The sequence below is a fragment of the Nicotiana sylvestris genome, chromosome 12 (genome assembly GCF_000393655.2).
Source record: "Nicotiana sylvestris chromosome 12, ASM39365v2, whole genome shotgun sequence".
NCBI lineage: Eukaryota > Viridiplantae > Streptophyta > Magnoliopsida > Solanales > Solanaceae > Nicotiana > Nicotiana sylvestris.
In genome coordinates this window covers 53,832,651-53,859,763 of record NC_091068.1, presented here as the reverse complement: position 1 = coordinate 53,859,763, position 27,113 = coordinate 53,832,651, and the positions used below count along the sequence as shown (strand labels likewise).

At 38.9% G+C, this 27,113-nt stretch overlaps 2 protein-coding genes across 3 annotated transcripts in view; one reads left to right on the top strand and one right to left on the bottom strand.

Moving 5' to 3' along the window:
• Positions 1 to 5,238: 5,238 nt before the first annotated feature.
• On the bottom strand, positions 5,239 to 7,182 carry LOC138883048 (uncharacterized). Its single transcript, XM_070163706.1, has 2 exons — positions 7,179 to 7,182; positions 5,239 to 6,314 (listed from the first exon to the last, which is right to left on the bottom strand). Exons 1-2 carry the CDS (start codon positions 7,180 to 7,182, stop codon positions 5,239 to 5,241), a joined length of 1,080 nt encoding a protein of 359 aa, XP_070019807.1.
• A 13-nt stretch (positions 7,183 to 7,195) lies between these two features.
• Positions 7,196 to 27,113, top strand: part of LOC104220296 (ultraviolet-B receptor UVR8) — a 48,932-nt gene continuing 29,014 nt past the window's right edge. Inside the window, exons 1-2 of one of the 2 annotated variants that reach the window (XM_009771134.2) lie at positions 7,196 to 7,393; positions 25,272 to 25,458. In XM_009771134.2, the coding sequence (XP_009769436.1) occupies positions 7,306 to 7,393; positions 25,272 to 25,458 (275 nt within the window). In that variant the 5' untranslated portion in view covers positions 7,196 to 7,305. The remainder of the gene's footprint in view (positions 7,394 to 25,271; positions 25,459 to 27,113) is intronic. The other variant, XM_009771136.2, reaches the window with a different exon arrangement.

Genomic DNA, 27,113 nt, shown 5'->3' with positions numbered 1-27,113 from the left:
TTGTGACAACGTCCATCAACCTCATATCAAGTTTTTCATGGACTGCCAAATTTATTAAATACCTGAAGGTAATTGCATCTACCACAGGAGAATATGTCTCCATATAATCAATGTCAGGCCTTTGCGAAAACCCTTGTTCCACAAGTCGTGCTTTATGCCTTATGATTTCACTTTTTTTCATTTTGTTTTCGCACAAAAACCCATTTGTACCCCACTGGCTTGACACCTTCAGGTGTTTGGACTATTGGTCCAAAAACTTCATGTTTTTCGAGTGAAGCCAATTCCACTTGAATTGCATCTTTCCATTTTGGCCAGTCATTTCTCCGTCTATATTTATCGATAGATTTTGACTCAAGATCCCCATCTTGTTGCATTACTTCAACTGCAACATTATATGCAAAATTGTTGTCAATAATAACGTTATTTCGGTTCCACCTTTTTCCCATAGAGACATAACTTATTGAAATCTCTTCATTTTCATCATTTCCAGGTACTAGAACCTCCTGTGAGGTCTTATCAATTATTATGTCTTTATGCTCCTCTTGAGCAATTGCCTCTATGTTATGATCAACTTGATCATTCGCTCCTTTCCTCTTTCGGGGGTTCTTATCCTTGGAACTGATTGGTCTACCACGTTTAAGGCGTGGCCTAGACTCTTTTTCATTATCATACTGTCTAGCTGAGACATCAATTCGAATTGGAGCATTTACAGTTGGAATATGCGATTTAGTAACCCGTGGAAAGTTAGTAAATGCATCTAGCAATTGATTTGCAACATTTTGCATATAAATGATCTTTTGAACTTCTCGTTCACATTGATTTGTACGAGGATCCAAATGAGATAAAGATAATACGTTCCAATCTATCCCTTTTTCACCTGTTTATTTTCTCCCCCCTAATGTTGGAAAAACTGATTCATCAAAATGACAATCAACAAATCTGGTTGTAAACAAATCTCCTGTCATAGGCTCCAGATATTTAATAATAGAAGGAGATTCATAACCTACATATACTCCCAACCTTCTTTGGGGGCCCATCTTTGTGCGTTGTGGTGGAGAAATTGGAACATATACCGCACATCCAAAAATTCTTAGATGAGAAATATTTAGCTCCTGACCAAAAACCAACTGTAATGGGGAGACTTCATGATAACTGGTTGGCCTTATGCGCACAAGTGCTGCTGCATGCAAAATAGCATGTCCCCACACTGAAAGGGGAAGTTTTTTCCTCATTAGTAATGGTCTAGCTATTAATTGGAGGCATTTTATCAATGATTCTGCTAGACCATTTTGAGTATGAACATGAGCAACCGGATGCTCAACTTGTATTCCAGTGGCCATACAATAATCAGTAAAGACTTGAGATGTAAATTCACCCGCATTATCAAGACGAATTGTCTTAATTGCATAATCTGGAAATTGTACTCTTAATCTTATTATTTGGGCCAACAATCTCGCAAATGCCATGTTACGAGTTGACAATAAGCACACATATGACCATCTTGTAGATGCGTCTATCAAGACCATAAAATACTTGAATGGTCCACATGGAGGGTGTATAGGCCCACATATATCACCCTGTATACGTTCCAGAAATGCAGGGGATTCAATCCCAACTTTAGCTGCTGATGGTTAAATAACCAATTTTCCTTGAGAGCAAGCAGCACAGGAGAATTCCTTAAATTGGAGAATCTTCTTGTTCTTCAATGTGTGTCCATTTGAATTCTCTATTATTCCGCGCATCATGTTAGAACTGGGATGGCCCAACCGGTCATGCCAAATGATAAAATCATTAGAAGTAGTAAACTTTTTGTTTACTATGGCATGTGATTCAACCACACCAATGTTTGTGTGGTACAACCCAGAAGAAAATGTGGGTAATTTTTCATGCACATATCTTTTACCCGCTTTTATTGTAGTAATATAAAGGTATTTAACCTTTCCTTCGTTTGATGTCTCAACATGGTAGCCATTTTGGCGAATAGCTTTGAAACTCAACAAGTTGATTGAGCATCAAATCTACTGGAAACTGAGAATGGGATCAGCTCAATTCTGGTTCGATAATTGGACTGAGATGGGAGCCTTATATTTTTAGGTGCCTGCAGAGTTTGGTATCGATGAGGATATTCATAATGTCAACGATCTGGTTGAAAATGGTATGTGGAATGTGGATAGAATTTTTGAGAGCCTACCTGAAGATTTGACAAACCACATTGTGCAGAATATTAGACCACCAACTGAAAGTTCACAGTTAGATACTCCTTTCTGGATGCTTGAAACAAGGGGACATTTTACAGTAAAATCTGCTTGGGATTACCTGAGAAGAAGAGCCAACCCAAAATTAGCTTACAAGATGATATGGGTAAAATGTTTACCTTTCAAGATATCATTCTTCCTGTGGAAGGTGTGGAAAGCAAAACTGCCACTTGATGATTTCTTGCGTAAAATAGGATACTCCATGCCATCTAAATATTGGTGTTATGCTGATCCTAAGGAGGAGTCTTTAGTATATTTGTTTTTCACATCAAATGCAGCTAGAAGTGTTTGGAGTTACTTCCTGAGGAGAGCATGAATTGCATTAGATGGGTTGTCATTACATCAAGCAATTATAAAGTGTTGGACAACACCAGTAGTACCTAGATTGAAGCCAGTTTTACAAGCTTTACCTGCATGCATTGTATGGGAACTTTGGAAGAGAAGAAACAGTTTGAAATATGGAGAAGTAGTGTCAGTGAGCAGAGTTATTTACCAGGTGTCATCTACTTTGCAAGCGGTGGTCCAACTGAAAAAGTCAGGACTACCTTTGCCTTACAAGTGGCAGGAGCAATACACACCTCGACTGAAATATGATAAAGTGTTATGGGAATTTCCTTCAAGAGGATGGATCAAAGTGAATACGGATGGAGCATGTAGAGGGAACCCAGGGAGGAGTTTAATTGGTTTCTACATAAGGGATGAGGCAGGTGATTTGATATATGCAGAAGGAAGAGAGATTTCTGAAGGAACCAACAATTAATCAGAAGCGGTAGCTATTGTGGAGGCTTTGAAGATGTGCAATTTTTTTAATTATGGCCGGATACGATTGCAGACAGATTCTATGCTATTAAAGAACATTATAGAGGAATCATGGAAGCCACCATGGTATATTACTGAACATGTAGAGGAGATTTTAAGATTGAAGGAACAAAGTAACATCAAGGTCACACACATTTTCAGAGAAGGGAATACATTAGCAGACCATCTTGCCAATTACGCCCTCGATGAAGGAAATACTGAGTGCCATGGTTTCTGGGATCTGGACTCAAAAGGAAGGAGGATTATTAACGAAGATAAGATGCAATGTCCTTACATAAGAGTGAAAGTTGCAAGGAATTAGGAGGAAAAGAGGATTCTTTTTGTTATCACACTCAAATCATTCTGGAGGAGAGTTTGGATAGCAATTTTTCGACTAACTTTGTTCACTTTTTTGCAGGTATTTCATCGAAGCTAAAGCCTAATCTTATAGTAGAATCTGAAATGGTGGTAGGAATGCAGTGCATTCAATCCACTGGGAGGACATTAAAGATGGGTTAACGCACTTTCACAATATATCTCACATCAAAGGGAAGTAATGCAATAGCATGGGAAATAAGCTGAGCATGTATTTTTAAGAAGATTTTGAACATTATCAGAAGCCAAATGAATTGGAGTGTGCAACGGCATAAAAAGGATCTGAGCAAAGGACTGAAAGAAATCAATAAAACATGCGAGTTGGAAAGACAAGATACATATGCTTTCAGACAAGAACACTTTTTCGAAAATGCAAATGAACGAATTACAACTAACTGTGCATTATGGCATTTTCTGATTCATAAAAATCTTTTAATGTGCACACATGGTTTAATGTGGAAGGCATGGCAGACAACACATGTTGTTGAGCAAAGGAATCACATAGAAAAGTGTAATACACATGGAAAGTTATCTAGGATACATAAAAGCATGCAATACTCTAGGATGATGGTACTATGGGATATATTTCTTTATGCTGCAGCTGTAGGTGAAGCTCACGTGCTTTCCACCACAAAGCTGTCTCTACTCGTCGGCTCAATCGAGGAACCAAAAGGATCGAAGCAATGGGGACAGAATCACGCACGACAGCAGATGTCGTGCACGCTTTCTGCTGTGCAACGTTATGCGATCAACATGTGGGAGAGATTTTTGACGAATGGATGCTGGCAGCTTAATCAAAATCAGCTGGGACGTGATCGAACAAGGAGGCACGACAATTCCAAATAGAATTGCACGCCAAGACTAATTGCTGAAAGTAACTCGAGGAGAGCATGTGAGTCTACTGAAAAGGGGAACATGGAACAAAACGCTTGGATTTAACACCAGCATGCTAGGGATTTTAGAGGAGCTCAGATATATATTTGTTTTAATGATGGAGGATGGAGGGAACTCGATAAGATCTGGTCAAATGAGTGGAAACAAATTACAGCATGCGTTTTTGAAAATAAAGAGAAAACAAGTGTCGAAAAAGATATGGAATTGCTACAAACAACCGGGTTTTTTTAATAGAAAGAACGTTGCATTGTGCATTGTAAAAGCCTTTCATATGCACATTCTTGGATGCAGAATTGTATTACAAAGTTTAATAGCATTAATGTGATATCAATGTTGAGTGCAACACTCAATTCGATAATAGGCTACTTGTTAAATTCAAACTTTATTCCTTTCAGTTCGTAGGATATCATGACATTGTATGTCGTCTTTTATCTGGTTATAAATAAAACTAGCCCTAGGCGTTTGCCTAGTGGATTGACTAAAAAAAACAAGTTTCTTTGAGACTTACTACAATACAATACATTATCAATAGTTAATATCGTTCCTTCGGGTAATAATAAGGCCGCTTTTCCGGAGCCCTCAATCAACTTTGTACTACCGAATATTGTATTAACATAAACCTTTTTCATAACCAAATAAGAGAAAAATTTCTTTTCTCTTAATATTGTGTGAGTTGTAGTACTATCCAAAAGACATAAATCTTCATTACTCATCTTGGATTCAATTGAAGACTGGGGAATTTTAATTTCTTCATAAAAAAAGAATAAAAGTACATCATGAGAAATACGGAAAACAAACATCTCCAACAACAACATAAGACAACTTAAGTACTACTTAAAAATAAAAACAACTTTAGATGAGATAAAAACACTGAAAATAACAACATAATTGCATTCCCCAATAAAATGATCAAACTTTAGTTTTGATCTCCAAAGAAATCTTCAACTTCCAAATGAGTAAGATCATCGAGGCCTTGAAAATCATCATCTTTCAAAGCAAGATTTGCCTCGGCATTGTCATCATTTTTGTTTGAAGGCCCTGCCTCAAAATCATTTTTAAAGGTCAAGTGTGACTCCACTAGGGCATTAGCAGAAGATGCTCCAACATTATTTGCCTTTCTTTTGATGGAGTTTTGATAAATCCTGACAAAATGCTCAGGTGCACGACATTCAATTTTCCAATGACCTTTCATGCCACAGCGATGGCAGTTACCACTTTTGCCTTTTGAAGGATTGTTTTGAGAACCCATATTGTTCTCTCGTTTTCCATGACCAACACGATGACGACTATCATATCGTCTCTTAACATTGTCATACCCACGTACATTCATATGGCCATGATTATTATTCTGTCTTTTTCCAGACTTATCACATCTAGCTGCCATATTTGCTTCAGGAATCGGAGCTGACCCTGTGGGACGAGCTTCATGATTTTTCAGTAAAAGGGTGTTATGTTGCTCAGCCACCAGAAGGCATGAGATCAATTCAGAATACTTTTTAAAACCCCTTTCATGGTATTGCTGTTGTAATACCATATTTGAGGCATGGAAAGTAGTAAGAGTTTTTTCCAGCAAATCCTCATCATTCATAACTTCCCCACATAATTTCAATTGGGAAGTTATTCGAAATACAGCAGAGTTATACTCACTTACGGTTTTAAAATCTTGCAATCGTAAGTGCATCCACTCATATCGAGCCCTTGGCAATACTGTAGCCTTAAGGTGATCATACCTTTCCTTCAGGCCAGTCCACAATTCAAGTGGATCTTTCACTATTAAATATTCAACCTTCAAACCTTCATCCAAATGATGACGAAGGAAAATCATGGCCTTCGTCTTGTCCTGGCTTGATGCCTCATTACCCTGAGTAATGGTGTTACCAAGGCCTTTAGCGGCTAAGTGAATCTCAGCATTGAGAACCCATAATAGGTAATTCTTTCCAGAAATGTCAAGTGCCACAAACTCAAGCTTTGACAAATTTGATATAGTAAAAACTATCAAAGAAAATAAATGAATTAGAAATGATTAAGATGATACTGAAAATAAATAAATGGATATAAACATTACGAATGTTTAAATTGTGTTGCCATATAAAACATATAGTGATAATGATAATATTAATCTATTTATTAGTACTTATGCAGATTTGAGAATGAAAGGTTACGTATTATATCAAACAACAATTTCTATAAATGAAGACAAAATATACATAATAATATAGGTTTAAGGTGATGGATTTTAACGCCAATAACTAGCAATTTATCATGTTTGCCACAGTGTAGTATGATTCATATTGATTCGTAATGATCACTTGTCATGATAACAATTTGACTTAATTCTTACAATACAATACCACTAGAATGACAAGAAGAGAAGAAGAAATGTAGAAGATAACCTGTTATACCTTTCGGATGAAGAATTGCACTTAACTTTCGACAAAGCTAGAGTCGTGCTGATAACGTGTTATGAAATATAACTCAAAGTAACAATATGGAACAAGAAAATAAAGCAATTTAGTAAAACATGAACAAGAAATGGAGATAGAGAGAAGGAAGAGATTTTCTTCTTCAATTGTGTGTATTTTCCTATCTATTACAAGACCTTTATTTAGGCATAAAAAGTGAAGAAAATATGTCATTGAATATGTCATTAAGCATTTGAGATGAAAATTATGGAAGAAGAGTAGACATCCACCGTAATGTGATATTTATCGTAGCAAGAATAAGAAAAAAGCTATTATAGAATAAAAACCAGTGGAAAATGCTCCAACTGCACTATTTAAAACATGAGTGTGTGTCTGCAAGGACACGAGTTAGGCACATGTGCCGTCTCAATCACTATAAATACGCTCTTTGTACCCATCTTTCCTTTTTCTGTTATCTCTTTCCTTTTCTCCGTATTATTACTGAACCAGAAGCTTACTATCTATTTTCAACCTTTTCTTCTCTGAAAATTCAGAGACACAGAGCAGAGGTAAAAAAAAAAATGGCTGCTGACGGGAGTAGTGAAAGAGCAGTGAGTCGAAAAGTGCTTCAGATCTCCGCTGGTGCTAGTCATTCCGTTGCTCTTCTATGTACGTTTAACATTTGCCCACACCTTTTCTTCTTCTACTACTTTCTCTTTTTGCTTATAGATCATGAATAAAAGGAAATTAATGTAAAGGAAAGGGAATAATACGACCTACTGCATCTTATATTATAACATATAAGAGGCCTGATTAATGTGAAGTAGGTCTGTGGAAACATGTGTGTGTATGTGTTTCTGTAGATGCAATGTAAAAGCACAGACAGAGATGGCAAGAAAGAGGCATTTTAGGGGGCAGGGGAGGGGAGGGGGTAAAGGAGTTAAGGCTTTGTTAGAATTTGCATGGACAAAAATGCTCCACGTTGCCATGGGTAAAATGGTAATCTGGTCTCCCACCTTTATCACATCTCTTATGGCCCTTCATTTGATGTATGTACAAGTACAACAATTTCTGTTATTTTCCCCAGCCAAAGCGTCTTGGAACATATTAAAGGCGTTGATCTTTATTCATTTGTAATTTGTAAATAAAAAAGGTTATCTTTTTAGCTTTATGTAATTTCTAAAGTAAAAGGCTGTAGGAATTTGTAAGATTAGATGAATCAATATATTGGGAAAATAGTTAAAGTTCTATTGGTGATATTTTTATTTTTGCTTATATCTTGAAAGTAAAATATCCTCATTAAACTCCTTTGATGCTTAAGGGGTGATAAATGGACGGGCAAAAGAGAAAATGAAGAAGTGTTAGTAAATGTTTTCTTCTGAGATACAAAAAGTAGTACTTGTCCAAGACCTCCCCCCCCCCGGTTAACTACATAGCTTAAATGGAATAGATTGAATATCTTATTTTTAAAATATCAAGGAATCAGACTATCCGAGATCCTTCTTCTGGGAGTTACTTTTTCTTTTACTTATTCAGTTTTTCTGTCGAATCTCTTGCCATACTTACTGGTCACATGAATGTTTTATCCTTTATGATGGAAACAACATTTACATTTGAATGGTGACATTTACTACTATGCTTAGACGGTAGTACAAGTTACTGGATGGGCATCAGGTGCTTCATAAACTGAAGCTGCTAAGGTGGATTAATGAAAGGTTCTCGGAATAACAATCCAGCCAAGTATAAGTGATTTATTTCTAAAGTTGCACTCTTTGGGGGTCGTTTGGTACATGAGATAAGGATAAGTTTGGATAAATTTTATCCTATGTTTGGTTTGAGCAGTGGCGAAACAAGGAATTTCCTCAAGGGTGTTCAAACTTAAAGAAGTAAAAAAAATTCTCCAAAAAAGAGTGTTCAATATATATTATATACTTCTAAAACCTAATATTTTACCTATATACGCAATGTAATTTTTCGAGGAAGGGTGGTCAGTTGACCACCTTTTAAGATATGTAGCTTCGTCCCTGGGTTTGAGGTATTAGCTAATATGGGAATAACTTTTACACTAAAATGGTAGGAGTAGTTATCCTATATAGAAGGTAGGATCACCAATCCCATGAGACATCCCACCCTGTGGGATATCTCACCATTGTACCAAACAACCCCTTTGATTTCTTTTAGCATTTGGCCCAGTATGAGATTTAGAAGCTTTTGATTGGACACTTTGGTCCCATTTAATTTTTTTCTTTCCCAATTGAGTGCCAAGTTAGCTGTCCCGAAGAAGTTTTGTCAAAAATTGGCCGGAATGGCTCACACGCGTCGGAAAAGTCATTGTAGCTCGCCAAAACCCTAGTTCTGGCGGCGCGGACTTTTTGTCGGAGCGATTGACTAGGGTTGTCACCTGACTTTTCCGAAAAAGATGGAGTGTTGGTTTTCACACAACACTTACTGATGAGGATATACGCAAATCAATCTTGAGTCGTAAACCGGAAAGACGCATGGTGACTCACTTTTCTGTTCAGATGGGGCTGGAATTTCTGGGGTTTGGTTGCACAAGGGTTTCGAATCTGATGGTGGTACTGGTATATGCACAGTACCACTGTAGCAGTGATGAACCATGGAACAAGACGAAGAAGTTGCTGGAAAATTGCACGGCGATGAGATCTTTCTTTCCGGATGTCGCTAGAATGATGCACAACGATAATTTTCTCACTGAAGCTTTTGATACCATGTGAGAATGCACGGGAGAAAAATATTATTAACAATGATACAATGAGCCCTATATATAATACATATTCTACTCCTACTACATATGTGATTAGGACATATTCTACTCCTACTGCATATGAGACTAGGAGATATTCTACTCCTACTACATATGGGATTAGGACTATTTACACATAACTATCTAACATGCTTTATTTTTAATTTTGAGAAATCAAAATCTCAATTTCCCCCCAAATTTGTCAATGGACTCAGGTCAAAGTATCCGAAGTTAGTTAACCGAATACGGGATGTATCACATTCCCGCTCCCATCCCATGTCGAGACGGATGCTACACCAAAAATGAAGAGTCCGCGCAACTTAGATGGATGGGGATGTAGGAGGAGTGATCACGCCCAACTATGCCTTATAAAAAGGACAATGCGGACGCTGCAAATATAACCTGAGTATTCTGCCCAGAGTCGAATCCATAGAGAATTAACCTATCAATCACTATCTTTAGAACTACTAAACTCTTGAGAACCAATTTCCCCAAACATTTGAATCACAGTTGATGGTGTCTTCCATGACTAAAATTGCACGTAAATAAACAGCTGTAAACTAAGGATGCTAAGGTTGTAACAATAATGAGAAGACGCTAAGGTAATGACTTCCCCTATTGATGGAATCCCTTCTGTTTATGCTTCATACAAATTTCCCAACACACCTCTATCAATCATGAACACTTTTCTTACCGTAAATCTCTCCCGAGTAATCATAGTAATATACTATTGCACTCTCCCGAGATACACTAGCTAGCTTTAATTAACACAGTTCACTTAAGATTGCACCCAAGGTTTCGTTATCCCTAATCCCGTCTTTAAACCCGCAGTTATAGATTCCTCTTATACTTTAGGAGTGGTGTTATTCAACAATAACCTAAATATGCACTCTCTTCCGAGTTATGCACACTAAATAGGCACAACTAATTGAGGATCCTGTCAATTAACTACAACAAGAACATAGTTGAATAAATAAAGATTGAAACTAGCAATTTGTATTCGCATAAACAAGAAGTTCATCCCCAATAGGTTCCATCAAAACCTTAGACAAAGGATTTAGCTACTCCTAACTATGGGTAAATAAACTAAAACAATATTCATCATAAAACTTGCAAGAAAAATAAAGAGAAAAAGAAACCAAGATGTTTTGGGTGCTCTCTCACACTTGTTCTTCTTGTCAAAAAAACTCTCAAAAACAATACATGCCTCTCTTGGGCGGAGTCTAGTGTTTAAAATAGGGTTTGGGCTAAAAATCCCGTGTTTTGCATTTTAGTCCCTGAAATTTCCGCCTCCTGCCGCGGTTCTACCGCGGTCAAACCGCGGCCAAACATGGCCTCTGATTCTTCAATTGTCTGCGTCTGCACTCTGCCGCGGTTCTGCCGCGGTCGCGGTGAAACCGCGGTTTTTCATCCTGTTCCGTTTGGAATTTGGAAAAATGCAAAACATGAAAGTTGTAGCCCTTTGAGTTATATTTCCAACCATATATTATGGAGCCAAAATGGAGTTCTGAGTAAAAAGTTATGTGCATTTTACTAGATAGTGCGCAATATGCCTCATCGAGTCTTCGTTTGTTCTCAACTATCAAATTTGACCCCCGAACACGATCCCGGCTTAATTCCTTGAGCTTTTACTCAGACTTTAAAGCTTCAAATCACTTAAATTCATTCCATAACATCTATATAGCTCGGAATCACACCTACAAGGCATAAAACACATAATTAGTGCAAAACACTAGCGATTAAAGCGCAAACTCAATAAAGTGCAGTAAATTAGAGTGTAATAATCAACTAAAACACGTAATTATAGCCTATCATCAACACCCTACGCTTAAACCATTGCTCGTCCTCGAGTAATCAAACTACACTTTATATAGACACGACCTTTTTAAAGCAATTTTCCTAACTCATCACACCAAGAATATTTAAAATAGACTAAGCACAAAAGCGTAACATCTTCACCTCAAGATTTGACTCACAAGTACCACGCATTATTCACAACTCACCCACTTACTCTAATATAGAGGTCACTGACATTACCTTTCCTTCATGAATCAAGTGCCCTTACACAAAAAAAAAAAAGAGTGGTTCCACACAATAAAATTTAAGAACACTTAGGAACTCAAGATAGAAAGAATTCACTCACTCTCAAAAATAATATTGATATGCCACAAAAGATGCACCATAAGCTTGCCCGTAGTGTACTACTCCACTAATCGAGCTCATTCAATCTAGGATCAATTAGGACTTTATTTGGTTGTAATGTAGGCTACGGGACGGGTAGGATACATTTAGATATAAGAGTGACTACACCTCCCTAAGCACTTTAATACATATAATTTAACATTCAAACCCCATACTTATGTCAAACCAAACTCCACCTTCACATCAATATACATCAACTCCCAAATTATTTAAGCACAATTATATCAAGAGTCACCACTATCAAAGAATATTTTTTTTCTTTTCCTTTTTTTTTTCAATTCAAGTGGCTCTTGCTTTTTCAAATCAGTGCACCTTTCTCCTTATTTCATTGGTTCCACTCAAAAGTCAAACCAACCACCCCACACTTTAACTTTTAGAAAGTTCATAACAATTCAAGTGCTCATGAGAGGTTACAATGGTTCAAATAGATGGCTAATTCAAACAAATGGGTAATGCTTGTAATATGGTTGCCAAAGAAACTAGATTACAGACTTAAAGGGGTTAACTACGATACATAACAATTAGGCGGGTAAAATATACATATCTGGCTCAACAAAGAAACGCCTATATCACTTCCAAGACTGAACAAAACTACTATTTCGCTTTGCAAACACACAGGGCAAGTTCTAGACATCAAATGCAATGCACAGAATACAACAAACCTCACACACGCATGACACATAACTCACTCAGGATTGGATTCATCAAGACACTCTAGTCAAAGCAGTTGAGCAAAGTTAAGATAATACAATTTAAGGTACTTCTACAAGAGTAAAAAACTGAGCCTAAGCGTCACAACCAAAGTACTCACTATTCTCAAGGCATAACAAAGTCAAGAGATATTGCTTCACTTCAAAACACAACATAATGGCTCCTACTCCCTAAAAAAAAAAAAACTAACTACACCCGGTTCAAATAAAACCCTTGGAAAAGAACCGTGGTTTAAAGAAAAACCAAGGGGGAATTACTACACTACCTAGAAAAGAACAATAAAATAAAATAAAAAGAAGCTACATGGACTACTTCCCTCAAGAGTACTGTCCAAGTGGTCCGTCCTCAAGAAGAGTCTTGTACCTTTGTTTTTTTTTTTTTTTAGATCCGACTTTGACCCTCAAGAGACCCGTTGACAAGCGTCCGTCGTTGGGCCAAGTCAGTTACTCCTAATGTGAGTACATTCAACTATACGCAACAGCACATATACAATATTACAACATGTTCCATGTCTATGTACACTACAATACAGTATCAAGGCAAGTCTCCCACCCCACACTTAAAATTGTGCATTGTCTCCAATGCACACCATACTAATAAGAGGGTAAAAGAAACTCCCTGGTAGGCCAAAGGCCGAAGCACTAGCAGCTCATGGGGTACTCAGACTTCTCCCAATTTTGGTCCTTCGTGCGGGTACCTCACACTTAGTTCCAACCAATGGTTTGTTGTTACATCCTTCCAATGGCTTTGTGTTCCATGTTCCTAAAAATAAAAATCTACACTACAAGAATAATACAATAATAAATAAAAATAAAATAAAATAAAATAAAATAGGGTTGCCTCCCAACAAGCGCTTGATTTAAAGTCGCGGCACGACGCAAACAATTTTACCACTTTTCTCGCCACTTGGACGATATGAACTGTGCACCTAGCTTGGAATCAAGCTTGTGACTACGAGCGATAGGGGGTGGTAAGTTGATTATCGAGCCGAGCCTTAAATTCTTCATTTTGCACTTCTTGGCTCTCATGTGAGGAATGTCATTTTGGTTTTTTGTTTCCTCAAACTGTAAAATGTATGGTTGTTGCCTTTCCTCCTCGCAGTCCCTCACAGACTCATGTAGTTCAATTTTTATATCACTACACAATTCTAATGTTGAAAAATGCTTGGAATGTGACTTCAAACCTTCATTTTGCAATTTTTCTACTCTGACATCCTCTTCTTCCCCCGGATTAGAGTCATTCTCAACCAGATTTTTATTTACACCGGTTGATTCTAAGTCCATGTTTTTCTCGGCATCATTGGTACTCATGGGGTCGGTTGGCGGAGGTTCAATTCTTGACTCTTCAAATTTTAGCTCACATTCTTCCTCATTTTCAAGAATGGTCTCCAACATGAGCATTATTTTCTCATTTTGGGCATTTGAGAGTTCTTGGTTTTGATTAAGTGCCAAGGAATTTTGGAGACTATTTTCCAAAAGCTCCTCCAAGGCACTTTGTTCTTTGTGTCCTCCTTCAAGTAAGCACTCCAACATGAGCTTGAACTCTCCCTTTCGGCCATGCTCAACTTCTTCCAATTCGTTAGCCCTATCATTTTCATCAAAAACAATAGAATCATCATAGCGGGGGCTTGGGGAAGGGAAGGACCAATCAACACAATCATCCCAATGACCATTTTGAAAACCACACTTATCACGAATACTCCACTCATGGGTTTGAGATTGTGCGCACAATCCACCCCCGGGAAAATTTAAACAATTTTGCCACGAGTGTGGTCCTCCACAATAAAGACAAGGGTCATCATAGTATGAACAACTACCATCCCACCAATTTTTATTATATGATGCCATTTTTCAAAACTAAGAAAATAAACAAGACCCAAACAATAAAAATAGACTAAGGTAAGAAAAATTAATTACACAAATATTCACAAGTTGGGTATAGAGAAAACTGACCACACTAAGAATTTTTGTATTTCTATCAATGGTAATTGATAATTCCGTTAACTTCCCGGCAACGGCGCCAAAATTTGATCACGCCCAACTATGCCTTATAAAAAGGACAATGCGGACGTTGCAAATATAACCTGAGTATTCTGCCCAGAGTCGAATCCATAGAGAATTAACCTATCAATCACTATCTTTAGAACTACTAAACTCTTGAGAACCAATTTCCCCAAACATTTGAATCACAGTTGATGGTGTCTTCCATGACTAAAATTGCACGTAAATAAACAGCTGTAAACTAAGGATGCTAAGGTTGTAACAATAATGAGAAGACGCTAAGGTAATGACTTCCCCTATTGATGGAATCCCTTCTGTTTATGCTTCATACAAATTTCCCAACACACCTCTATCAATCATGAACACTTTTCTTACCGTAAATCTCTCCCGAGTAATCATAGTAATATACTATTGCACTCTCCCGAGATACACTAGCTAGCTTTAATTAACACAGTTCACTTAAGATTGCACCCAAGGTTTTGTTATCCCTAAATATGCACTCTCTTCCGAGTTATGCACACTAAATAGGCACAACTAATTGAGGATCCTGTCAATTAACTACAACAAGAACATAGTTGAATAAATAAAGATTGAAACTAGCAATTTGTATTCGCATAAACAAGAAGTTCATCCCCCAATAGGTTCCATCAAAACCTTAGACAAAGGATTTAGCTACTCCTAACTATGGGTAAATAAACTAAAACAATATTCATCATAAAATTTGCAAGAAAAATAAAGAGAAGAAGAAACCAAGATGTTTTTGGTGCTCTCTCACACTTGTTCTTCTTGCCAAAAAAACTCTCAAAAACAATACATGCCTCTCTTGGGCGGAGTCTAGTGTTTAAAATAGGGTTTTGGGCTAAAAATCCCGTGTTTTGCATTTTAGTCCCTGAAATTTCCGCCTCTTGCCGCGGTTCTACCGCGGTCGCGGTCAAACTGCGGCCAAACATGGCCTCTGATTCTTCAATTGTCTGCGTCTGCACTCTGCCGCGGTTCTGCCGCGGTCGCGGTGAAACCGCGGTTTTTCATCCTGTTCCGTTTGGAATTTGGAAAAATGCAAAACACGAAAGTTGTAGCCCTTTGAGTTATATTTCCAACCATATATTATGGAGCCAAAATGGAGTTCTGAGTAAAAAGTTATGTGCATTTTACTAGATAGTGCGCAATATGCCTCATCGAGTCTTCGTTTGTTCTCAACTATCAAATTTGACCCCCGAACACGATCCCGGCTTAATTCCTTGAGCTTTTACTCAGACTTCAAAGCTTCAAATCACTTAAATTCATTCCATAACATCTATATAGCTCGTAATCACACCTACAAGGCATAAAACACATAATTAGTGCAAAACACTAGCGATTAAAGCGCAAACTCAACTAAAGTGCAGTAAATTAGAGTGTAATAATCAACTAAAACACGTAATTATAGCCTATCATCAAGGAGCAATTGTAGACTCCTCAAAAGTTTGTATAGTTAGTAGTGGTGCTGTGGCTGTGGATTCCTCATAAGTAGGTACAAGTAAGACCTCAGATATATCAAGATGATCAAAAGAAGTAAGGTTGAGACTCAAAAGATGTGACATCAGCTGGCATAAGATACTTATGAAGATCAGGTGAGTAGCAGCGATACCCCTTTTGAACCCGAGAATAACCAAGGAAGACATACTTAAGAGCACGACGAGCTAATTTATCTTTTTTAGGAGCTAAGTTATGAACACATGTATTTCCAAAAAACATGAGGAGAAAGAGAGTATAAGGGTGACTTAGAGAATAATACTGGATGTGGAATCTAATTCTGCATAGAAGATGAAGGCATCCAATTAATCACGTAACAAGCTGTAAGAACTGCATCGCCCCAAAAACGCAGTGAAACATGGGACTGAATGAGAAGTGTGCGAGTAGCTTCAACGACAGGCCTATTCTTTCTCTCTGCTACCCCATTCTGCTAAGGGATATACAAACAAGATATTTGATGGATAATTCCTTGAGAGGTCATAAACTGTTGAAACTGAGAATATAAGTATTCTAAAGCATTATTACTATGAAAACTGCGAATAGAAACACCAAACTGATTTTTAGTTTCAGCACAAAAATTCTAGAATATAAAAAACAACTCAAAACGATCATTCATTAGGAAAATCCAAGTATATCTTGAGTAATTATCAATGAAACTAACAAAATAGCGAAATCATGCCATGTTCGGCCTCTATACTCTCCTATCAAGGGCCATGTTCTTGGTAAGCTGAAGTCACTCCATGTCCTGCCTGATCACCTCTCTCAATACTTCTTAGGCCGCCCTTTACCTCTTCTCCTACCCGTCAGCGCCAACCGTTCACACTTTCTCGCTGGGGCATCTAGGTTTCTCTGTCTCACATGCCCGAACCATATGAGTCCCACTTCTCGCATCTTATCCTCTATGGGGGCCACACCCACTTTCTCCCGAATATCCTCATTCCTAATCTTATCCAACATAGTGCGCTCGCACATCCATCACAATATCCTCATTTTAGTTACATTCATCTTCTGGATATGAGAGTTCTTAACTGGCCAGCATTCTGCCCCATATAATATAGTCGGTCTAACCACCGCCTTGTAGAACTAACCTTTATGTTTTGATGGCACATTCTTGTCACCATGACGTCAGATGCTAACCTACATTTCATTCGCCCCGCCCCTATACGGTGTGTGACATCCTCGTTGAAAATGTTGGTTTATGTTTAGTTAACAATGGCATGCTGAAAATGTTGGTTTATGTTTAGTCAACAATGGCATGCCAATTGGAAGAGTTGGTGGAAATAGTTGGTGTGGATGCTAGGAGGAAGCTTCCTCCTTTGATGTCACCCATGACATCAAGAGGAGGTAGTTTGATGTCACCAATGACATCAAGAGGAGGTCTTTACCTCTATAAATAGATGCACTCCTTCACTTGTAGAAATCATCCCAAAATAATACAATACATTGTAGTGAGTAGAGAGTTAAGAGAGAAATTCTCTTAAGTGTAATTGGGAAATCTCCCCTTCCTTTGTTAATATTAAAAGGGCAATTGTTCTCTGGTGGACGTAGGATTATTTTGATCCGAACCACGTTAAATCTTGTGTTCTTTCTTTTACGTTTCCGCTAACAATTGGTATCAGAGCGACAGGATTCTTTAACGATCCAAGGAGAAAGAACAAGCAAATATGAGTTCCATGAAGTTTGAAATTGATAGATTCAATGGACGCAACAACTTCAATATCTGGAAGATCCAGATGATGGCGTTACTGCGGAGGGAAGGTTCAATCCATGCTATTGACGGAAAGTATCCTACGGATATATCAGCTCCCGACAAGGAGAAGATTGAAGGGGATGCATTGAGTGCAATCCAACTATCCCTTGCACCTAACGTGCTTTGTGAAGTGAGTACGGGTACCGAAGAGACGGCCAAACAGTTGTGGGAAAAGCTAGAAGGGCTATACCAAGACCGATCAGTGACAACAAGAATGTTGTTACAACGGCGTCTTCACACATTTAAGATGGGGTCAGGTACTTCGTTACAAGATCATTTAGATGCGTTTAATAAACTTGTCATGGACTTACAGATTGCAGGAATTAAAAGGGAGGAGGAGACGCTTGCATGTGCTTTGCTATTTTCATTGACTTCAGGATATCGTGATATTGAGAATTCAATGATGTATAGCAAGGAGCCTATCAAGCTTGAGCAAGTGCGGCAGGCACTTAACTCTAGTGATGTGCGGAGGCACATTGAAGGAGATAGAGATGACCAGGCAAGTGGCCTCTTTGTAAGAGGCCGGACTAGCCAACAGGGAAAGACCAAATCAAAGCACAGATCAAAGTCTCGTGTGAACAAGAAGAATACAGAGTGTTGGGGTTGTGGCAAGAAGGGGCACTTTGAACGAGATTGCCCAATGTCAAAGTCCAAGGAAAAGGCGAGTGCATCTACAGTTGAACAGGTACATAATTTTGATAATGATTATGTACTAACAACATCGTGTAATAATAATAGTAGTTATGAAAACAAATGGGTGTTAGACTCTGCTTGTACTCTGCATATGACGTTCCGAAAAGACTGGTTTAGCAGCTACGAGAAAAGTGGAGGAACCGTAGTAATGGGCAATAATGCAACTTGTGCAATAGTTGGCATTGGCTCAGTTCGGGTTCGCTGCCATGATGGAATCGTGAGGACTATTACACAAGTCCGTCATGTTCCTGATCTGAAGAAGAATTTGATCTCCTTGGGTACTCTGGATGAACAAGGCTACAGGTACATGAGCGAAGCAGGAACTATGAAGGTGACTAAAGGTTCTTTAGTCATGCTGAAAGGCAAGCTGGAGAACGGCCTTTACACATTGGCCGGAAGCACCATTGTTGGCTCTGCAAATGCATCTACAGTGCAGTTATCTAATGATGACAAGGCAAGACTATGGCACATGAGACTGGGTCATATGAGCGCACGTGGACTGGAGATGTTGAGCAATCGTAAACTTTTGGAAGGTGAGAAGATCAGCACGCTTGACTTCTGTGAGCACTGCGTTCTAGGGAAGCAGAAGAAGGTCAGCTTCAGCACTGGCAAACACAAGACAAGAGGAGTGCTAGACTACATCCATTCAGATTTATGGGGTCCTTCTAAACTTCCATCGAAGGGCGGAAAGAGGTATCTTCTCATTTTTATTGATGATTTCTCACGAAAGGTTTGGGTGTATTTTTTGAAGGCAAAAAGTGATGCTTTTGAAGCATTTAAAGAGTGGAAGATTTTGGTTGAAAATCAAATGGAGCGGAAAATCAAGTATCTTCGCACAGACAATGGCTTGGAGTTTTGCAATGAAGAGTTTAATGAATTCTGCAAGGTTCATGGGATCTCAAGACATAGGACTGTCAGGCATACCCCACAGCAGAATGGAGTTGCCGAGAGAATGAACAGAACTCTTCTTGAAAAGGCTCGTTGTATGCTCCTACAAGCCAAAATGTCCAAAGTATTTTGGGCTGAAGCAGTTCACACTGCTGCTCATATTGTCAATCGATCTCCAGCATCGGCAATTGACTTTAAGACTCCGAATGAGGTATGGTCAGGTGAACCCTCTAACTATTCATACTTACGAGTATTTGGGTGTCCAGCTTATTATCACGTTAATGAAGGAAAGCTTGAACCAAGGGCTAAGAAGGCCATATTCGTAGGGTATGTGGATGGAGTAAAAGGGTACAAACTTTGGTGTTTGTCTTTACTCAAATTTATAGTTAGTAGAGATGTCACCTTCGATGAATCCTCTATACTTGATCCCCGTAAAGTTTCCGTGGAGTTTTCAGGAAACAAGAACAACGAGCAGGTGGAGCTTCCGGTGGAGCTTGCCAAGGAAAAGGATCAAGAGACTCAGGTTAAAGATGAGTCAGAAGATGTAGGCGTTGAAGAACTTGCTGTCAATGAACCATACACAATTGCGAAGGGGAGGGAGAAGAGGCAGACACGAGAACCGGAACGCCTTATAAATCAAGCAAACTTGATTGCATATGCGTTCGTAGCTGCACAAGAAGAGATTAAAGATCTGGAGCCCTCCTCGTATATTGAAGCAACTTCTTGCAAGGATGCCGCACAATGGCGGTTAGCCATGACTGAAGAGATGGAGTCTCTTCACAAGAATCAGACATGGGTCTTAGTGAAAAGACAAAAGGGGAAGAGGACAGTTGGATGCAAGTGGGTCTACCGAAAGAAAGAGGGAATTCCTGAAGTGGAAGATGCTAGGTTCAAGGCGAGATTGGTTGCAAAAGGTTTCAGCCAAAAGGAGGGAATTGACTACAATGAGATTTTCTCTCCGGTCGTGAAGCATAGCTCAATTCGCGTGCTACTAGCATTGGTTGCACAATTTGACTTGGAGCTTCAACAGCTTGATGTCAAAACTGCTTTCTTACACGGTGATCTAGAAGAGACAATCTATATGGATCAACCTGAAGGTTTCCTAGCTGAGGGAAAAGAAGATCACGTATGCCAACTAAAGAAGTCTTTGTATGGTTTGAAGCAATCCCCTAGACAGTGGTACAAGAGGTTTGATGCATTCATGACTACACATGAATTCTCAAGGAGTGCATTTGATAGTTGTGTGTATCACAAGAAGATGTCTGGTAACTCAATGATTTATTTATTGTTGTATGTTGATGATATGCTTATTGCTGCTAACAACATTACAGAGATAAATGCTTTGAAGAAACTATTGAGTAAGGAATTTGACATGAAGGATTTAGGAGATGCAAAGAAAATCCTTGGTATGGAGATTTCAAGAGAAGACGATGTTGTACATCTTTCTCAGAAGAGGTATATTGAAAGGGTTCTCGAGAGATTCAATATGCAAACGTGCAAGCCTGTAAGTACACCATTAGCTCCTCATTTTAAACTTTCAGAGTCACAAATGCCTCAGTCCGAGGATGAGGTGGAGCATATGTCAAAGATTCCTTATGCCAGTGCAGTTGGTAGTATTATGTATGCTATGGTATGCACACGTCCAGATATTGCTCAATCTGTAAGTGTGGTAAGTAGATACATGTCCAACCCAGGAAAGAGGCATTGGGAAGCTGTCAAGTGGATATTGAGATATCTCAAAGGAGCTTCTGGTGTTGGTCTTACCTTTCGAAAAAGTGGTACAGGTATTTCAATTCTCGGTTATGTGGATTCTGACTATGCAGGAGATCTTGACAGAAGAAGGTCCACAACTGGATACATCTTTACCCTCGTTGGCAGTGCCGTCAGTTGGAAGTCGACTTTGCAGTCGATTGTCGCTTTGTCTACGACAGAAGCAGAATACATGGCAGCAGCGGAGGCGGTAAAGGAAGCTATCTGGTTGAAAAGTTTAGTAGCGGAATTGAGTTTGGTTCAGCTGGAATCAACTCTTAGATGTGATAGTCAGAGTGCTATTCATCTAATGAAAAATCAGAGATTTCATGAGCGCACTAAACACATTGATGTCAGATTTCATTTTATTCGAGATGTTATTGATGAGGGAACTATCAAGGTCGTGAAGGTTATCACAGACGATAATGCTGCAGACATGTTGACCAAGATAGTCCCGCTCGCTAAGTTTGCACACTGCAAGGACTTGGCGGGGGTGTGCATCAACTGATGCAACTCCGAAGAGAACAGTTGCTAGGTGGAGGTGGTATGTTCAACAATGGTTTGATTCTTCTTGTTTCTTACAACGGGGTTGCCCAGTAAGCTTAGAAGTTTTGGCCAGAGTTGTTCACACGCTCGAAACGCAAACCAAGGTGGAGATTGAAAATGTTGGTTTATGTTTAGTTAACAATGGCATGCTGAAAATGTTGGTTTATGTTTAGTCAACAATGGCATGCCAATTGGAAGAGTTGGTGGAAATAGTTGGTGTGGATGCTAGGAGGAAGCTTCCTCCTTTGATGTCACCCATGACATCAAGAGGAGGTAGTTTGATGTCACCAATGACATCAAGAGGAGGTCTTTACCTCTATAAATAGATGCACTCCTTCACTTGTAGAAATCATCCCAAAATAATACAATACATTGTAGTGAGTAGAGAGTTAAAGAGAGAAATTCTCTTAAGTGTAATTGGGAAATCTCCCCTTCCTTTGTTAATATTAAAAGGGCAATTGTTCTCTGGTGGACGTAGGATTATTTTGATCCGAACCACGTTAAATCTTGTGTTCTTTCTTTTACGTTTCCGCTAACACTCGTCAATCTCCCCGTTCCCTTAGATAACTGATCCAAGATACTTGAAACTCCTTCTCTTGGGAATGACTTGCGAATCAAGCCTCACATCTAATATCCGCTCTCCCGTCACATCGTTGAACTTCCACTCTAAGTACTCCGTCTTAGTGCTATTCAACTTGAAACCTTTAGACTCTAAGGTCTATCTCCAAACCTTCAACTTTTTGTTGACATCGCTTTGCGTCTCATCAATCAGAACTATATCGTCAGCGAAAAACATATGCCATGGTACCTCCCCTTGAATATGACGTGTCAGTTCATCCATCGCCAAAGAAGATAAGAACGGGCTAAGCGCAGATCCTTGGTGTAACTCTATCCCAACCGGAATGTTCCGAGTCTCATCCCAGTGTCCTTACCCGAATCTTAGCTCCATCATACATATCCTTAATCACTCTAATGTATGCTATAGGGACACCTATAGCCTCCAAACATCTCCAAAGGACCTCTCTAGGGACCTTGTCGTGCGCTTTCTCTAGGTTAATAAATACTATATGCAAATCCTTCTTCATATCCCTGTAGTGTTCCACCAACCTCCCAAAAAGATGGATGGCTTCCGTAGTCAAACGTCCCGGCATGAAACTGAACTGGTTCTCGGAAATAAACACAGTCCTCCTTACCCTTGCTTCCACCACCCTTTCCTAAACTTCCATAGTGTGACTAAGCGACTTGATACCTCTATAATTGTTACAATTTTCCATATCACCTTTGTTTTTGTACAACGGAAACATCGTACTCCACCTCCACTCCTCAGGCATCTTCTTCGTCCTAAAAATAGCATTAAATAGCCTAGTTAGCTACTCCAAGCCAGCCCTACCAGCATACCTCCAGAACTCAACCGAGATCTCATATCGCCCGGTCGCTCTACACATGCTCATCTTATGCACCGTCCCCGCGACCTCCTCAAAACTAAAGTGCCTATAATACCTAAAATCACGATGACTCTCGGAGTACTCCAAATCGCCCAGTGCAATGTTCCTATCCGCCCCCTCTTCATTCAGGAGTTCATGGAAGTAAGTCTGCCACCTTCCCCTCTCTCACCTTAGCCATCTGAAACAACTTTATGTCCCCGCCTTTATCCCTTAGTTCTTCATACAAACGAGCAAACTCTGCAGTCTTAGCCTCTGTGACTGCCAGCTTTGCCTTCTTCTTAGCCTTCTTATACCCTTCTCTGACGATCCTCTTCTCCTCCTCGTCCGTGCTCTCTATTAGCTTCAAATATGCCGCTTTCTTAGCTTTTACTTCCTTTGAACCTCCTCATTCCACCACCAGTCTTTTTTGTGGCCGCTAGCGTAACCTTTCGAGACCCCTAACACCTCTCTCGCAGCCTCCTTAATGTAGTCCACCGTCCTCATCCACATACCACTCGCGTCCCCGCTACTCTTCCGAGCCCCAACAGTCGACAACTTCTCTTGTAACTCCTGAGCCTTGTCCTTAGTCAAAACTCCCCATTTGATCTTCGATCGACCCCACCCAACCCTCTTCTTCCTCCTCATCACAATGTCTAAGTCCATCACCAAAGCCTATGCTGGGTCGCGAGGTTCTCGCTCGGGTATATCCTTGCAATCAGTGCACAGACCTTTATCACACCTCCTAAGAAGGAGATTATCGATTTGGGTCTTGGCCGCCGTGCTCGGGAAGGTAACCAAGTGCCTAAAAACTGGTCACTTTTTATAACCAAACAATGTTTTCAAAAGATTTTTGAAAAAAAGTGAAAAAACATTATGGACAAACGGGAGCTTAAAATCAGGTAAAATGCATTTATCAAACTGTTCTCAAAGCTTCTTGTTTATATCTCTCATCAAAAGGTTGCTATTCGCTAATGCCTATCTAATAGACTCCCTGCTAACTCTAGTAAACATTAAAATATTTTTCCTACATCCATTTGTGAAAGTACTCCTAATGGGTTAAAGACCGTATCAACAGATCTTCCATCTTGTAGATAAGGTATATTTTTTTTTTTCTAATAAGGAAAAGAGTAAATGTGTAATAAGGCATATCTTGTCTAGGCAGAATTTGGAAAATGTGACCTTTGCTTCATAAATGTGGAGCACGAACGCAAAACTTTTTGCTTTTCCTTTCCCTCTCTCTCAGTCGAGCTAGTTTAAATATTTTTTTCTCCTTTTTTCGTGTCACTAGCTTCTTGTAAAGTCCATCTAGGGCTTCCCCTCAAGCTTTACTAATAGCCTTCTTAACTTCCCTTTGATCCCTTTAAGTCTTGCCCTTTTCCAATTGAGTCCTGAGTTAGTTAATTTCGTCGTTTGGATAACAGTGTCGCGGAGATTATTGGGAATTGTAAGGAGCATTGCTCCCTTATATTGTACTGGAATTGCCGAGCATGGTTAATGAGAATGAAATCCTAGTTCTGTTCTTTCTTTCTTCTTCCTCTTTCTCATTGTTCTCCTTCATTTCTCATATAGCTACGATATTGTGCGTTGAATTTGTGTAGTTCCACAATTTGAACCTTCACCTGTTCTGGCTACCTTTCATATACTGTCTAAACTTAGTTCGTCCCTCTTTGCGACTCTCTGTTAGGTATTTTACTTTGCTAAGGCCCCAGTAGAGACGGGAAGCATTGTTAATAACGTGTCTAGTGCTGGCCCTAGGGTTAATCTCTTTTTGATAACCAGGTTTCCTAGTTCTCTTTAATAATTATTCAACCGATGAGACTTGTTATAATATGTTTTAGGGTCTATGATAAGCATTAATTGGTTACAGCATAAAAATGGTATCTAACCTGCTATTGTAGGTTAAACTACAGTAATAGTGTGAAAAATCTTTACACTGTATGTGTATGTTACTTAATTTCTTAGAAAAAATGATCTTAAAAATTGTACTTGGATGACTTGGTGTTTGACTGCAACTGTTAGCTTCAGATAGCTTCTTTTGGAGCACTGTGTAACCCATGCTTAATTAAGTTAGATTGACTCAATCTGGATTGCCAACATGTCTATTTGACTTTGAGCGGGTCCAAAATGTTGTTACAACAACTCACATAATCAATTATTAAGTCTTGTTGCATGATACTTTATATGGAAAGTTGAACTTGGAGTATGCAATACTGAACAAGTGAAGAGCTCGATTCAGTATTTCAGCTGTCAACTCAACTATTAAGCTTTTTGGCGTGATGGATAGTTGATGTAATTCATGTAATTGCAGCTGCAAATATCGTTGTCTCATGGGGAAGGGGAGAGGATGGACAACTCGGCCTTGGGGATGCTGAAGATCGATTTTCTCCAACTCAGGTGAGTGCATTGGATGAGCAGCAAATAGTATCTGTCACTTGTGGAGCTGATCATGCAACTGCTTACTCTGAGGCCCTCAAGCAAGTCTATAGCTGGGGATGGTAGGTTTTCATTCCATCAAATACTTCTAATTAAAACATTATTCTATTCAGAATCTTTGTTAAAGTTATGATAACTGGTAAGTTCTTGATATTAGCTAGTATTAAACATGAGTGTTATCTCAGGAATTTGGCTGCTAGTAAACCTGAGAATTTCTGATACTTTTGTGGTTTGTATATTAATAGATCTTATCTTAGCTAGTCCCTTTTCTGAACTGCCCAAAACCTGTTTATACGCAACTTGAGGAAGCAATTCGTGAAGCTACCTCTTCTACATATTGCAATTTTATTTTGAGCATGCCGAAGAATGGAACGTTAGAGGTGAGATCCTAAATCTGCTTAATGTAGTTCGAACATAAAAGTTGGCCAATAATGTGATAAAAATCTCTAAACTTTTAGAAACAAAGCGAACATAAAAGAGATTATAACAGCACGAAGAGGCAAATACAAGTGCTGATGAATTGGGAGCTACATTAAACATCCAGTTAAGATGTGACAACATGCAGCAACTATTAACTAACAATAGAATGATGTAGGAAGCAAAGAGTGGTAGATGCTGGTATTAGACCTCTGGCTTTGAGAGTGCTGCTTTAATTGAGTTGACTTTGAAGTCTTCCACTGTTTTGTAGCTTCTCAATATCTTTTGTTCTTATAGGTTCGAAATAAGTTATTATCTTTTCAGTCACGTTATACCTTGGTAAACATACATTTTTGTGTGTTTCACTGTTTTGTAAACTAATTTTTGTTAATAGAAATCCGCGTTGTACAAGCATGCACCTCGAAAAACACAGTTCACTTCTTAATGCTTTACCTGTTCAATTTTTCATGAAATAATTTCATTAAGGATATGCTTTTCCCATCTTTGCTTGAGTTTCTATCATTCTTGGCGTTCCTCGAGTTCTTGTAGTCTCAAGAATTAAGAGTGTTGTTCTATTCATCAAAAAAATAAGGCTGAATACATACGCGATCCCTTAAACTGGTCCAATCTTTTCATTTAGACACTTTAACTAAGCCTTGTTCCTATTGAACACCTGAACTCATGCCTAAGTATATCTATTAGACACAATTTTCACAATCTGCGAAACAATATAAGCGTGTTTTGTTAAACGCTTCGTACGTGGCCAAAAAAGCAAATCAAAATGTGACAAGTGGAAAATCTTTAAAAAAAATTCTTTTAGAAAATTTTTCTTCTTCCACCCATTCTTAATTACTGCCATGGTTGGCCAACAGAGCTCCCCATTAAAACCACCCTCACATTCCCTAAAAAATAAAGAAAGAACCATCACTCAAGCCTCGATTCCTTCCTCTAAAAAATCATGCACAGCCACCATAAATTCCTTCGAGCTTCTCCACTACACCCCTGCACTTTTCACAGCAAAAGCCATGAGCAATATCCAACACCATCTTATTCTATCCAGTTCACTACCATTGCTCACAATCTATCTCCATTTCATCTCCACCTAGATTCATGCTATCATCATACTCTTGTTAACCATCATCCTCGACGACCACAAACCCACCATCAGAACGGCCACCATTTTTAACCTTCATCGCTAGATAACATTAATAATTAAATAGTCGGCAACACCAACCTCCATTTCACTATGTTTTATCAAATACAACGGCTTCCCGTAACTCCATTTCACTCTATTTTGAGT